The 16,035-nt window shown below is 49.3% G+C and overlaps 1 protein-coding gene across 4 annotated transcripts in view; it reads left to right on the forward strand.

The window, feature by feature from the left end:
• The window catches only part of PRRC2A (proline rich coiled-coil 2A), a 58,553-nt gene that overhangs the window by 21,568 nt on the left and 20,950 nt on the right, over positions 1-16,035 (forward strand). For all 4 annotated transcript variants that reach the window (XM_081321984.1, XM_081321983.1, XM_081321986.1 and 1 more), the window contains exons 5-14: positions 3,780-3,852; positions 3,987-4,130; positions 4,270-4,406; positions 4,525-4,604; positions 5,549-5,688; positions 5,808-5,898; positions 8,587-8,815; positions 11,086-11,500; positions 14,563-14,786; positions 15,410-15,776. In XM_081321984.1, the coding sequence (XP_081178110.1) occupies positions 3,780-3,852; positions 3,987-4,130; positions 4,270-4,406; positions 4,525-4,604; positions 5,549-5,688; positions 5,808-5,898; positions 8,587-8,815; positions 11,086-11,500; positions 14,563-14,786; positions 15,410-15,776 (1,900 nt within the window). The remainder of the gene's footprint in view (positions 1-3,779; positions 3,853-3,986; positions 4,131-4,269; positions 4,407-4,524; positions 4,605-5,548; positions 5,689-5,807; positions 5,899-8,586; positions 8,816-11,085; positions 11,501-14,562; positions 14,787-15,409; positions 15,777-16,035) is intronic.

Here is a 16,035-nt window from a genome sequence, read left to right on the forward strand (position 1 = left end):
TCTGTGGTGGTGGGGGGGAGGGGAATTTCTGGAAGTAAATTGTCTAAAGTGGAAGCAACTGCTGATCCAACTGACAGGCTTGTTCCCTTCTGAGCACAGTATCAAGCACACCTCAAACTGTATCCAGTTTGAGAGATACTTTTTAGAGCTGCACGGTATTGCTTAGCCCAGAGAGGCAACAGAATGTTCTGGAGTTCTTCTCAACATGTGTTGTTCCCAGTCAGTGAGTTTCCATGTTGCCATGCAGGGGCTATTGCAGGGGTCAGCATCCTGAAACAGTGAAAGAGCCACTTGGAACCGGTTCCCTCACAAAAGGAAAAACTGGGAGCCGCAAAAAATGCGTGCGCATGCATGTACATGCGTGCATGTGCAAAACAGGGTTTGAGTGGAGACAAGGCGAGATATACAACTACCCTGCATATTTGAATTGATTGGTTGAACTTTTTTAGTCCCACTTTTTTTTTTTTTTGGACTGCACATGCAGAGGACTGGGAGCCGCAGAAGACGGCTGAAAGAGCCGCATGTGGCTACGGAGCCGCGGATTGCAGACCTGTGGGCTATTGGAACAATTCATTGTCATTATATGTGTGAACTTAAGAGATCATTTCTTCCCTTGCTCATGGTGCAATTGCAAGGAAGATCAGGGTTGTGTTTTTTTTGTTTTTTGTTTTTTGTTACTTCAATTTTTTTTATTTATTTATTTTTTGCCTCGAGAGGTGCTTTCTCCTCTGTTTTTTACCTGCCAAAAGGTTAAAGGAATCTGGGGAGCTTTGAATGTGAAGGGAATACCTAAAAGTTACTCCAATTTTTGCAAAGAATGTAGCATTCCTAATAAAGCAGCAGGAGCAGAGGTGGAGAAAATTGGCAATTGAAAAAAAAAGTTGGATCAGTAGATTTGCATTTCTTTACCGATGACTAGAATCCCGCAGAACAAGTAGATAGAAAGTCCAGCTGGTCTTGGAAAGCATTTTCCAGGTGTGACTACTACTACTACTACTACTAAGAGGAATAGCAGAGTGCAGGCAGCATAGATTTTGCACTTCTTTTCATGGCCATTATGTATTGGAGCCTAATGCTGGGAAAGGTTGAGGGCAAGAGAAGAACGGGACGACAGAGAATGAGGTGGCTGGATGGAGTCACTGAAGCAGTAGGCGTGAGCTTAGATGGACTCCAGAAGATGGTAGAGGACAGGAAGGCCTGGAGGAACGTTGTCCATGGGGTCGCGATGGGTCGGACACGACTTCGCAACTAACAACGACAAAACGTATTGGAGCTTGATAGAAGGTGGCAATCTTTCAGCAGGACTTCTTTATTGCACCCTGCTCTGATTACAGTGAAAATGTAAGCAAGGCAGGCTGTTCTTCGCTCCATTTGAACTGTACAGGTTGCTTTCTGTGCAGGCTTATTCTTGAATAAATAATTGTATTTAGACTTCAGTGTAGCAGGCAGAATAAACCACCCAATTTTGGGATTTTATGAAAGGGCATTTTATTTATTTTTAATTTGAGGGTGCTGGAACTGTTTTCAGTTGTTACAGGCATCATTTTCAGTTCATTCAAGGGGAGTTTTGAAGGATTGAAAGTCTGATAGAAACTATGATCGTATCAGTTTAAAATTGCTTATTTTCGAGCCTTATTAATTGCAGTAAGGATAACATTAAGTGTGGCTTGGCTTGGCATAGTATAGCATAGCATATTCACCAACACACACATTGTGAATTGCAATATATGGCTATGGCTTAGCGTTGTTCACGAGTCACACTACTACATCAAACTCTTTTTTGAAATAAATGATGGTTTAACTCTGTTTCAAAAAGACAGACAAGGAAAGAGCAGGTAGTAGAGGGTAAGTGAGGGAAGTGACTAATGCTGAAGTTCTTGATTTTAACTGAAGCTAAAGCTATTCCAAAATGTATTCCAAATTTCAGAAAAGTGGGATTTTAATAAATCCAGAGCAATGGTAAGGGGGACTGTGTAGTTTTATGTGCGAAAAGAATCTCGAGATGGGTAAAAATAAACCCTCTTTCCAAAGAACCTTGGCTTCTGGTGACTACATGAATAAGTCCATGTAATTGCTCGGCAGCAATGCAAAAACAGTGGCCACTTAACTCCTGGGAGGCTGTTTTGTGAAGATGATCTTCTCTATGAAGAGAGATGTTTAAAAATGAGAAAGTTTTGCTTTGAACAGACAGGTGAAAAGGGTGTCTAGAGAGTACATTTCAAATACCTGAATGGTATCATGCAGCAAGAAGGTCCATGCTGTTTTCCATTAAGGTCATCAGTTCACGGATTAGTGTTAAATTCATAATCCAAACAACATCATCGTTGTGGTCATGCACACAATAAACAGAGTTAACCCCTCAAAGCTGTCTGAGCTAGCTACGTTACAGCAGCTGTCCAAAAGGTCAGAAGCAAAGGCACTACCTGGGCAGAGATATTTTCCCACAGCCTCTTTCTCTCTCTTGATTCCCAAATCTCCCGCAGGGCATGTACGTAAGCCTCCTGTAAGCTGTAAAATCAAAATCAGTACTTTGGCTTGGGCCTGGAAGCCGGTCGGCAACCAGTAGAGAGAACTGCAGTCCCACTTGGGGTGCATGTAGCAAGTGTTACCTGCCAAAAGATGAGCTGCACCATTTAGTCCCCAACTGCAGCTGCTGAGTACGCTTCAGAGGCAGCCCCACGTAGAACACGTTTCAGTAATTTATACAGGGGGGGCGGGTGTGCGGGGTGACGTGGACAAACCGTAGCAACCTGATTCACCCTGTGTAGTAGTGAGCAATAATGAGCCGGTTTGCACCTCATACAATCAAAAAACATTTTAGTGCCTGGTTGTATATAAACGCATGCCTAGGATTTGCTAAACCAAGGCTTCTGATCTGTGTGTGCCCCAAAGCGCGAGGACTTGCTCATGAGCCTGAATCTTTTGTTAAAGTGAACATAGTTTAGTGTTGTGTCTAAACCACATTCATTCCTCTGAGTTTCTCAGTAGCCATTGCAAGATGCAAGAATGCTTGAGTAATAACTCCTGGACAATTCTAACCTTCACCCTTCTGCTTTCTAAGAACATTTTTTTTAGCACATCAGTTTTACGCTTAACCCTGATGTTAGAAAATTTATTCTCTTGAAGGAAGCAGTGTGATCTACTAGATCAGTCTTTCCCAACCAAATAAATCCTGAACTCTCGAAATCCCATGCTAGCTCCTGTATGTCCATCATTAAATTGACATTTTAATGGAGCAGCGAGCATGCACGCACGCAAGCACGCTGCTAGTGCAAATGGAGCTGCGGGTGTACACAGGCTTGCTGACAGCTCGCTCGGAACCAACCCCTCTTCTTCCCCCCCCCCTCCTTCCGCTAGTTCGCAAAGCCAGAAAGGTTGAGGAACTGATCTACACCCTGGGATTTTTAAAAAAAAATTTAATTCCATTTATATCCCGCCCTTCTCTGAAGACTCAGGGCAGCTTACAAGCTTAGCAGTAGCCTTCATTCTATGTATATGCCTGCTTATTAGGGCTTTCACACACACCCCAAACGGCATTATTACAAAGTCAGCTTAATTGCCCCCAACAATCTGGGTCCTCATTTTACCTACCTGGGAAGGATGGAAGGCTGAGTCAACCTTGAGCCTGGTGGGATGCGAACCTGCACTGATTGCAGGCAGCTGGTGTTACTTAAGGAGGCATCAGCCCACTGCTCTACACTGTTAAGACCCCTGGATAATTGGAAGCCATCAAGATTTTGCTTTCAGTTTGTGTTTCTCATCCTGTCCCCTTCTTTCAGAATTCCCCTACTGTAGCAAGCGGGGTAAAGTCCTGGGCACAGGCCAGCGTTACCCATGGAGCACAAGGCGATGGTAAGTCACGCTCCGACTCATACAAGTAAAGCGTGCACACACACACCCTCCTCCCCCCCCCCCCCGTTTTTTGTGGGATGGAGCTATTTCGCCAAGAGTGTCTCTTACCATCTTTTTCTTTCCCTGGTGTCAAGGTGGAAAGGGATCAAGCCTACTGTCGCGATTCTCTCGCGAGGAATTTCCGACCCTGCAGGCGGCTGGCGACCAGGACAAACCTGGCAAAGAAAAGGACACTACCGATGCGTCGTATGGGCCCGGACCAAACCTCCGCCCCCAGAGTAAGTGACAGCGGCTTCTGAGGTCTGGAGCAAAGGCATCTACTTCCGGGTAAACCCATTGAAAAGGGCTCTTTCTCCCCCCCCCTCCCCCCCCCCGTTCTTCCCATTTACTTCCCCTCCTCTGATAAATCTCTTGCAGATGCAACCAGCTGGCGGGATGGAGGTGGGCGGGGCACCGACGGGGAGCTGGTGCCTGAGGATGGACGGGCTGGTGTCAGCATGCAGCCCAGCATCCCGCCTCAATTCCCTCCCTATCGGGGGATGATGCCGCCATTTGTAAGTATATTGTGGAAGATGAGCCTTTTTGCTTCCATTAGAAAGATTTTTTATTTTTGGGGGGGGGGGTTGTTTGAGGAATTTTCCAGTAATGAATTCCTTCTTTACCCAATTGCAGATGTATCCCCCATATCTCCCGTTCCCAACTCCATATGGGCCACAGGGACCTTACCGCTACCCCACAGCAGAGGCACAGAGGTAAATCAGGGATGTTGGGAGGGTTATGTGTAAAGGGAATTTGGAATGTGGCTTGAAGGGGGACATTTGCTCTCTGGCAGAAGCAAAAGCGAGATGCTTGAAATCTTCGTGGCGTAACCTTACGGTCTAATAAAGGGGGACTCTGAAACTGTTCGGACCATTTGATCAAAGTACTTGTTTTAAATTTCCAGACTAGTTAAGGCAGATGAAGATACTCCGAGAAAGGTTGTATCGTTTAAACAGAAGAAAGCCAGATTGGGTTGTTTAACAGAGAAGTGAAAGGGGTGTGCAGCTATTGAGAGCTGCAATGAAAAGGGGGGGGGCGTTTCAGAGGGCCCCCCCCCCCGAGGCCACTTGTTCGATCTGTGGATGCTTTCTTAAATGAGCTGCCCCTTTTGTGGGCTCATGCGGCAGCCACATAGTTCTAGGAAAAGACATGATTGAGTTAAGGAAACACACTTCTCTAATTGCTTACTTTGCTCCCAGTATTCAGATAAAAGAATTACACAGCTGATTGAGCAACACTTAAATGGGTATCGCAGGTAAATTCTAAATTGGTCGAATTCACAGGTCTATTCACAGTCTGGCTTGAAACGTGAGCTACAATGTGGGGGGGTGGCTCAGGCACTAGCGATAAATAAGGTTGCCTCTCCGCTACATGGGCGGGGAGAACATCTGATACTCAAGATGGTTTTGGACAGGGGTAAGCAACCTCGGCTCTTTTACGACTCGTGGACTTCAACTCCCAGAATTCCTGAGCCAGCCGGGCTGGCTCAGGAATTCTGGGAGTTGAAGTCCACGAGTCGTAAAAGAGCCGAGGTTGCCTACCCCTCCTTTTGGATAACCATCGACTCTTTTGATCTTTCTCCTGGGTTTCAAATGTCTTTTGCTAGCAGAAAGCAGAAGCGGCGCTTAAATTCTCGTGCGGTTTCTTCCCTTCTCAGGTTCCAGCGGCTCCCAGGGCCTCGCCCCGCACAACCTCCGTCGCGTACCCCGGAACCTGTAAACCGGCCCCCCGTCCTCAAGCAGGATGACCTAAAAGAATTTGATGAGTTGGACCAGGAAAACGATGAGGGCTGGGCAGGTAAACTGGAGGGAAGGATCACATAATGGTTGCTGGATTAGGCCTTTTTTTTTGTTTCCAACCCTCCAGGGGCGCGCTGGCATTTCGGTCTCATTCTCTCTCCCCTCCTCTCTCGCCAGGAGCCCACGAAGAAGTGGACTACACTGAGAAGCTAAAATTCAGTGACGAAGAAGACGGGAAAGAGTCCGATGAAGAAATTACTGAAAGCCGGTAAAAATTGGGCAGTGCGGTAACCGATGGCATGGGTTTCCCCATGAACCGGTCCCCTGGGCCATCAGTTCTGTAGGAAAGAAGGTGGTGGCTTGTCTTTTTTTAAGTACCTCTACTCATATTTGACACTGGAGATGCAGCCCTCGGCCGTGTGAGATCCAAGGAAAATCGGTCCAAGGTGGCTGCATCTGAAGATTTACTTGAGTCAAAACTCTTCTTGTATTTATTTATTTATTTATTTATTTATTTTATTATATTTATATACCGCCCTTTCCCGAAGGACTCAGGGCGGTTTACAGGGTGGTTAAAACAAAAAATACAAAAGTTAAAAACAGATTAAAAAAATTATATCCGTCCCTGAACAAATAAAACCCCAGTATAAATTAAAATTAAAATTAAAATTCTCAGCCTGGGCCAGAGAGCTCGAAGAGCCAGGTCTTCAGGTCCCGGCGGAACGAACGGAGGTCAGGGGCAGTCCTAAGCTCCACTGGCAGCTGGTTCCAAAGGGCGGGCGCACCCACTGAGAAGGCCCTATCCCTGGGTGTTGTCCGCCGGCAGTCTCTTACCGGCGGTACCCTGAGAAGACCCTCCCTGTGGGAGCGCACTGGACGAAGGGAGCTTGATGCCAGCAGCAGGTGTTCCCTCAGATAACCCGGACCCAAGCCATTTAGGGCTTTATAGGTCATCACCAGCACCTGGTTGCCCCAGCTGCAAAGAGAATAACAGAATAACGAGAGTGGGGAGGGACCTTGGAGGTCTTCTAGTCCAACCCTCTGCTCAAGCAGGAAACCCTACACCAGTGATGGCGAACCTTTTAGAGACCGAGTGCAACCCAAAACCCTCTTATGTATCGTCAGGTGCCGGGTGGGAGTGGCCCGTTGTGTGGCCCATTGGGTGGACGTGGCTGCGGGGTAATGGCAGACTGGGTGGGACTAAAAAGTTCAATCAATTCCAACTTTGCGAGATCTTTTTTTTTCCCCACGAGAAGTTAAAATTGATTGAACTTTTTTTTTGCACACAGCAGCAGAGGCCTAAAGCGAAAACGTTTTATAAAACCCAGCTGAAGGCCTAGGGGCGCGTGCCCAGAGAGAGGGCTCTGCATGCCACAGGTTTGCCACCATCGCCCTATACCACAGGTCTGCAACCCGTGGCTCCGGAGCCGCATGTGGCTCTTTCAGCTGTCTCCTGCAGCTCCCAGTCCTCTGCCATGTGCAGTCCAAAAAAAAAAGTGGGACTAAAAAAGTTCAACCAATCAATTCAAATATGCAGGGTAGGTGCATATCTCGCCTTGGCTCCACTCTTCAGTCAAACCCTGTTCTGCGCATGTACGCGCATGTGCACACATTTTTTGCGGCTCCCAGTTTTTCCTTTTGTGAGGGAACCGGTTCCGAGTGGCTCTTTCACTGTTTCAGGTTGCTGACCCCTGCCCTATACCAAGGGTCGGAAACCTTAAATACTCAAACCTTAAATACCCACTTGGACCCATGTCTCAGAGGGGGGGGGAACACTGGGAGCCGCAGAACTCACGCGCCCGCACGCGAGGGGGGAAACTTAATTGAAGAGTTTAATTAAAAATAAATAGAGGCTGCTGTGCATGAGTTCTCTCCCTCCCTCTCTTTCTCTTCCCCCTCTCTGCGATCTTCTGCTCACCTGGCAAGCTGGCTTCCCGCTGTTCTCGGACAAGCTGAGACACATTCTTATTGGGCTGGCTCTCCTGCCTTGCTTTCTGCTGCTTCCTGTGGAGACGCAGCAAAGGCAGGAGCCCCACCCAATAACTTGTCAGCTTCTCGGAGAACGGTGTGAGTTAAACACAGAGAGAGAGAGAAGGGAAGTGTAAGCACCCCTCTGTCTCTGCAAATGGCTGGGAGCCACAGGAGAGGACTGAAAGAGCCGCATGTGGCTCCAGAGCTGCAGGTTGCCAACCCGTGCCCTATACAAATTTCAGACAAGTGGTTGTCCAGTCTCTTTTAAAAACCTCCAGTGATGGAGCACCCACAGCTTCTGAAGGCAGGCCATTCCACTGATGAATTGTCCTCACTGTCAGAAAATTTCTCCTCATACAGGCAGTCCTCGTCTTATGACCACAATTGAGCCCAAAATGTACGTTGCTGCGTGAGAAATTGGTTGAGCGTTGCCCCAGCTTACGGCTTTTCTTGCCACATTTTGTTAAGTGAATGACTGCAGCTGCTAAAATTAGTAAAAGACGGTTGTTAAGTGAATCCGGTCAGAAAAGGGGATCACAGGACACCCCCCCCCCCCGGGACACTGCAACCGTCATAAATATGAGTCGGTTGTCAAGCATTTGAATTTTGGATCACGTGACCCTGGGGATGCTGCCACCGGTCGTAAGTGTGAAAAAATGGGTCATACGCCACTTTTTCCAGTGCCGTTTTAACTTCAAATGGTCACTGAGTGCAGTGTTGTAAATCGAGGACTACCTGTATCTAGGTTGTTCCTCTCCTTGATTAGTTTCCCTCCAGTGCTTCTTGTCCTGCCTTCGGACGCTTTGGAGAATAGATCGACAACACCCCCCCCCCCAATTCTTTGCGGCAGCCTCCCGGATATGAACACTGCCATCCCGTCGTGCCCCCCCCCTCCCCTTGCTCCTTCTTTTCACTAAACTGGGCATGCCCGGTGTGCACACCATCTCCAGAGCTCTGTTTTACTGTTCCCTCTATCTCTTTGTAGTCATGATGAAACTTCTGGTCCTGAAACCCAGTCCTCGGGCGCCGAGGCAAAGAAAGCTGGAACTCCAAAAGAGGATCAACCTGTTGTGAAAACAGCCTGGACTGAAAACACGCGTCCTGCGGAGGGCGCCAAAGACTTGCCGCCCCCTTCCCCTGCCGTCCGTCCACCGCCTCCTCCGCCCCCTCCACCCCCAAACAGGGGCAGCTGGGGGCAGCCCAACGATTTCCCGGTGAGTCAGTGGAGGGTCGGCCATTGCCTCTCCAGGGATTAAGAACGTAGACCGGATTGTGCTTCTGTCTTAAACCGAAGGGTGTAATGTGTGGGGGAAGGACTGAGGAGACGAAGCTCTACACCACGGGTGTCAAACTCACCACATCACGTGACGTGCCGCGACTCTTTTTTGCATTGCCGGCAATGGGGCGAGCGCGGCTACGGTATGACGAAACCGGCCCGCGGGCTGGCAGTTGTGACACCCCTTGCTCTACATCAGACATGTCAAACACAAGGCCCGGGGGTCAGATCCGGCCCGCAAAGTGGTTTCATGTGGCCCGTGAAGCCATCCTGGAAACAGTGAGGGAACGGCCCCCACTGCCTTGGCTCCAGCCCAGGCCGGCCAGGAGCCAATGTACAATTTTGTGGTGGTCATCTATGCTGAAACACATTCAGTCTTAGCTCCACAAGGCCATCTGGAAACAGTGAGGGACCGGCCCCTACTGCATCGGCCCCGCCCCCTGGGAGCACGCTGGGGAGGGATCACCCTTTGTGAGGAATGAAGAAATGCACCATCGCCTGGAAGTGGCCAGCACATGGCCCTGCCTACTTCGGGCAGGCTAGGGGCTGGGCAGCGTTGTGCTTCTCTTCAGGCTTGTGCCACTGGCTCAGCCCCTCGGTGCTGTGAGGAGAGGGTCATGTGCTGGCCACTTCCAGGCAATGGTGTATTTCTTCATTCCTCATGAAGGATGACACTTCCCCAGCTGCGTTTCTTTCCTGTTTTTCTCCCTCATCTCAAATATTTTCGCATCACTGTTCTTAGGAAGGAAGGAAGGAGAGGGAAGGTCTGAGGGAAGTCCTGCCTTAGTCCTTCCCTGCTGCCCTTTCACCATCCCCTTGCCCCCTCCTCCTGGCCTAACCTGGGTGGTCTCTCATCCTATTGCTAAGGAAGCTTTGGATACAAAGCCAGGTCTCCTCACATGGAGAGGACCCATCATGAGCAACCTGACTAAGGAGAGCAAGCACAGCAGCTGGGCACCCTCTTGGGGAGGTGGGGGTGGGCTTAGTGCTGCGGGTGCTTGAGGGCTAGGCTGGGCATTTGACCTCCGCATCACCGTCCAGCCTCTCCCCCCCCCCCCCCCGCATGGCCTGAGAGGATCAGTGAGGCTCCTCCAGTGGACCATGCCTCGGCACTTGCCCCAGTCCCATCTCCTTCTGCCAGAGATCCTCAGATCTGTCCCACTCCTGCCCAGCCCCCATAGGCACCCTTGACGCGAACAATGTAGAGCTGGCCATGCCCAACCAGTAGGCCACGCCCACCCTGGCCCCTCAAGGGTAACTGCAATGCTGATGCGGCCCTCAATGAAATTGAGTTTGACACCCCTGCTCTACATAGTCCTCGATTTACAACTGTAATTGAGCCTAGAATTATGCTATTAAGTCGTGCCGTTATTAGGTGTGGTTATCACGTGATCACACCCAATTTTAGAACTTCTTTATCATTAAGTGAACACAATTGTAAAGCAAACCTATTGTTCACAATGGACTTTTTTTTTTTTTGGCTGAAAACTGGATGTAAACCTGTTTCCACCAAACCCCGTAAATTGCAGCCTGATGACCGCAGGATGACTGTTTTCTGAGCACCCAAAATGCAGTCACGTGACCAGAGGGGGGGGCAGCCATCAGAAATTCGAATCCGAGTTTTTGGGGATGCATCATAATTTCAGTCACTAAGTAACCAGGGTCATAGCTGTAGTTTGTTGCTGCTTTATTGTGCAACAAGGCAAGGGCTGCTTTGTCATAAACAGAGGCACAAGGGGCTTAAAGCAGGGCTTTTCAACCTTTTCACCCATTGTGCCAGTTTTAGGATATGGCAACATCCGAGTAGCACCAGTTGCCTAGCAAGGTGTCAAAAACTTGATGACCAAAAAAAAAGGAAAAAAGTGATGAAGTACAGGTAGTCCTCGACTTACAACTGTTTGATTAGTGACTGCTCAGGCTTGTGCGGTGCTGCTGCCGGTTCAGCTCGTTCCCCTCCCCTGCTACCACTTTTCTAGGATGGTCGCGTACCATCTGCCAGGTGCCAATGTACCACATGTACCCGTACCACTGGTTGAAAAGCCGTGGCTTAAGGGACCTGCGCGTCAAAACCTCTCATTTGAATTTCCACTGCGGTGCTTAATCGGGAATGATCCCTTTCCTTCCCCACCCCCCAAACCCCCCCCCCACACACACACAGTTTAATTGAGGGAGCAGCTTTTGAGTCTTAAGGTAGTTTCTTCCCTCCAGGACCGCCCACTGCGGCCGCTTCCTCCTGAGGATGAAGACGAAGCTTGGCGCCAGCGCCGAAAGCAGTCCTCGACGGAGATTTCTGCCGCGGTGGAGCGTGCCCGACGTCGGAGGGAGGAGGAGGAACGGCGCATGCAAGAGGAACGGCGAGCAGCCTGTGCCGAGAAGCTCAAGCGCCTGGATGAGAAATTTGGCACTCCCGACAAGCGTCTGAAGCCGGAGCCTCCCAAAGAGTCTCCTGCTCCTCCGCCCCCTCCCACCCCGGTGCCCCCCAGTCCGCTGGCTGCCCCAGTCTCCCCGGAAGAAAAAAAAGAGGAGCTGGTTCTGGCTAACAAGCCTCACAACGCTGCTGCCGGTTTCAGCGACGGGGCCAGCAACAGCAGCAATGGGATCAACTTGGACTCGGCTGCCCTTGGTAACCTTTTTCTTCCTGTCAGTGTTAGAAAAGCATATCTGAGAGGCTAGGCCAGGGGTCGGCAGCCTTAAACACTCAAAGAGCCACTTGGACCCGTTTCCCACAGGAAGAAAAAAAAACACTGGGAGCCGCAAAGCCCTCTTTCTCTCCCTCCCTCCCTCTCTCTCCCCCCTCCTCCTCTCTGATCTTCTGCTCACCTGGCAAGCTGACACACATTCTTATTGGGCTGGCTCTCTTGCCCTGCTTTCTGCTGCTTCCTGTAGAGACGCAGCAAAGGCAGGAGCCCCACCCAGTAAACTTGTCAGCTTCTCCAAGAACAGCGTGAGGCAACTCTTTTTTACACACACAGAGAGGGAAGGGAAGCGCAAGTTTCTCTCTCTCTCTTTCTCTCTCTCTCTCCCCATGCAAATGGCAGAGGAGGACTGGGAGCCGCAGGGAAAAGGCTGAAAGAGCCGCATGTGGCTCCAGAGCTGAGGGTTGCCGACCTGTGGGCTAGGCCAGGGTTAGGCAACCTTGCCTCTTTTACGACTCGTGGACTTCAACTCCCAGAATTCCTGAGCCAGCATGGCTCAGCTTGGAAACCTCTTCCTTTCCCCTCAGCATGGCTGGCTCAGGAATTCTGGGAGTTGAAGTCCACGAGTCATAAAAGAGCCAAGGTTGCCTACCCCTGGGCTAGGCAAAGGGTCAGTGGAATTGCCATCAAGATGTATACAGTGTGTGGCAAAATGGGGGGGGGGGGGAAGTGATAACAGGGTTTTGGAATTTCTACCCCGTCTTTCTCTTATCACTGTTCACAATTTTTATTGCTTTTATATTTTTTATGTAACAATCTTTGTTATTATTGGGGTTTTTTTCCTGTTAACCACTTAATTAATAATATAGTTTATAGGCTATAACAGATTGTAAATTGTAGATTTAGTAGTTTTAACTGTTTAAAAGTATTTTTGGCCTGTCTGGCAAGGGGTGGGAAAACCAACATGGCTGTATTATACTAATAAGCATTCAACTAGGGAGGATGTTATGTGTATATGTGTTAGGTTTTTTTTTAAAAAAAATACACTTTTGTTTTGTTAATGTCTTTCAGGGGGGGATCATTTTTTAACATATTTTGGTGTTTTGTATTTTAATCTTTGGAGTGGGGGGAAGTGTTCTTTTTTTCCAAATTGGAAACAAGGATCATATTCCAGCAGTCCTGGTTTGAATCAGTAGAAATAAAATTTGGAATATTTGGCTTGTTATAAATTTCAGATTAAGTAAAATCCGGGCAGAGTGAGTAGAGCAGACATGTCAAATACAAGGCCCGGGGGCCGGATCCGGCCCGCGAAGTAGTTTCATGTGGCCCACGAAGCCATCCTGGAAGCAGTGAGGGAACGGCCCCCACTGCCTTGGCCCTGGCACAGAGACCCTCCTTCTGCCAGAGACCCTCAGATCTGTCCCACTCCTGCCCGGGCCCCCATAGGCACCCTTGATGCGAACGATGTAGAGCTGGCCACGCCCACCCAGTAGGCCATATGCACTCTAGCCACGCCCACCCAGTAGGCCACACCCACCCTGGCCATACCCACCCGGCCCCCTGAGGGCAACCGCAATGCTGATGCGGCCCTCAATGAAATTGAGTTTGACACCCCTAGAGTAGAACAAGGATCATTCTCCTTCCTCCTCCTTCAGGGGTTTTCTTTCGCCCCCTTAGTTGCCCACCAATATCGCAGGATCTCGTTGCCTCCCTGACCCCCTTCTTCCCAGCAGCTCCCACTCTTGCCGGAGAGCATTGGCAACAAGCATTTTCCAGAGCAGCCATTCACAAAGTGGCATCTTTTAGTGTGTTAAGACTACAATTCTCCTTCGTTCCCAGCTAGTAAGACTCTGCTTTTGGTTTTTAAATGCGCATAGAGGTTGGCTAAGACTGCTTGTAGAAGAAACCCTCAGAATCTTTTGCAATGCAATGGAGATGCTAGTTAGTAAAGGACATGACAGAAGGCATTATCAATCAGTCTTTTAGTTTTGTGCTCAGAAGCAGAGAAAAGAAATAGGAAAGGTCTCTCAGATTTTGATAGTCGATGCATAGCTGATTTGAGGAGCAAGGTCTTGCTTTTTCTTCCTAATACTCTCACTGACTGCATATGAATTCTCTCCAAAAAATTTTTAAAAAAGACCTCTCCCAAATCCAATGTATGACCTGTTTCTGGCAACGCTGGGCTGGTTCCCTGGTCTGAGGGAACAGGATTATATTTTACTTAGTTTGGACATTTTACTCAATTGGGATATCTCACGAGCCATCCTGCATCACGAGGTTTTGAATTTAAAAAAAGTAACATGAAACGACCAGTTTGCAAACCTCTCGATAATGATCAAGAAAGATTTAAATGAATAACAATGCAGGAGTAGGAAAGCTCACCTTAATACCAATACAGGGGGAAAAATCTTATTTTATTTATTTTTTAACAAGTGAGAAACTTATGTTGAAAAGTTAAGGACCTTATGGATCAGTGGCATTGATTGGAAACATGCGGAAGAGGCCATCATCTTGCAGTGGATAGACTATGGCTAAGATGATGATGATGATGATGATAAATCAGTGACGATGAACCTTTTGAGCTCAGCAATCAAAAACTCAGAAAATGCTTAACTTGAGTCCGCTGGTGTGTCACACACACACACACACCATAAGAGAGCACCAATTCATAACAGAATAGCAACTTGGAATTAAATTATTTAAATTTATTAAATAAATTCTTACATAGCTGTAAAAAAAATTTTTTCAAAATGCCTGTCTAAGGCGTCAGGAGGCCTGGAAGCTGGAGAATGCTGTTGAGTTGACCTTGTAACTCCAAAAGAAGCAGGAAAGCACTTTTTTTGGGGGGGGGGCTCCAGAGGCCACTCAAGAGCAGGGCCCTCTTGCATGGCTTCCAAAGAATCCAGAGGCATGGGTCGTGTCGCCCAAAACGACACGGCGTGATCATCCATGACGCGAGTCATACATTCCCCATCACCAGTTACAGGTCGGTGTGTGTGGGACTCTGCAACCGACTTCTTCCTGTCTTTCCCATCTTGTCCCACCACAGCTGAGCCCCCTGTGACTCCACCCCCTCCTCCCAAGGAAGTTCCAGAAGTGAGGGAAGAGCAGCCAGCCTTACCTGGACCTGTCCTTCCAGCAGTGCCCATTGCTGCCAAGGTGGAGCCCAAGGGAGAGGCGGTTCTCCCAGCGCGCCAGCCCATCCCGGCCCAGACCCTCGGCTACTCGAAATATCAGAAGTCCTTGCCACCTCGATTCCAGCGCCAACAGCAGGTAGAGTGTGAGATGCCGGAGAAGAAACAGCCAGCAGAGCTTGTTAGGTGGAGCTCTGATTAAGGATCTGGTGCCTGCTGATGTCCTCACAGCTACTAGCAGTTGCTTGTCCAAGTAGGAGCTCTATCAGACCTGTCCCAACATGGGCATTTAGGAAGGGGGAAAAAAGAAACCTCACCTCCACTTGTAGCCGAAGATATACTTTTACCAAAGCTGAGCGGTTACAGCCTAGCGAAGCCAGACCTAAAGGAAATCCAGCATAAACCCGGTGATTTTCACTTCTCCCAGGTCCACCACCCCCTCCTCTGCCCCCCCCCCCCGCCCTGGTCATCTTGGTGGTACCCAGTAAAGTTCAGACTAGGTGTTTTGGTAACAATTCCACATTTTGGCACCTCTTTCATGGGCGTTCACATGCCTTTCCCAGGCTGGCATCCTTGGTGTGTCTGGTTGGCACCTCGGGCTCCTGTCATTCCCCCTTCCTGTATCCTCCCAACTCTCCCCACAGTTTATGGGAGACTGCCATCAAAGTGAAGCGAAGCAGTTTGACGGCAGGTCTGACAGGCTCTGGTTAGGAGCAGCTGTTGAGGGCCGTGTATTAAAAGATGCTTTCATTACCCTCCCAGGAGCAGTTGCTGAAACAGCAGCAGCAGTGGCAGCAGCAGCAGCAGCAACAGCAAAGCCAGGTCCAGCCTCCATTGTCTTCCTCTACCCAGCAGCAGGCATCAGGTGTTCCTCTGGCCCCTATGGGCCCCTCGGGCAACGTTCATCCTCAGGCGGGGCCACCTGGACAGCAGCAGCAGCCATCGGCACCCCCTCAGGCACAGCAGGCTCCACCCAAAGGCATCTACCCAGGCTCCATTGGACGGCCTCCGCCAATGCCTCAGATAAACTTTGACCCTCGCTGGATGATGATCCCGCCTTACATGGACCCACGCATGATGCAGGGCCGTCCCCCTATGGATTTTTATCCTCCTGGTGTACACCCCTCTGGTACGTACCAGTGCGACCAAAGTTGATTTGTGGGTAAGCTAAATCCGATGGAAGATAGCACTTATCCTTATATACCGCTTCACAGTGCTTTACGGCCCTCTTTAAGCGGTTTACAGAGTCAGCTTATCGCCCCTCAGCATCCTGGGTCCTCATTTTACCCACCACGGAAGGATGGAAGGCTGAGTCAACCCTGAGCCGGTGAGAATCGGAACTGCCAAGCTGCAGTCAGCCGGCAGTCAGCCGAAGTAGCCCACAGTAC

Source organism: Vipera berus (assembly GCF_964194415.1).
Source record: "Vipera berus genome assembly, chromosome: 2".
Classification (NCBI taxonomy): Eukaryota; Metazoa; Chordata; class Lepidosauria; order Squamata; family Viperidae; genus Vipera; species Vipera berus.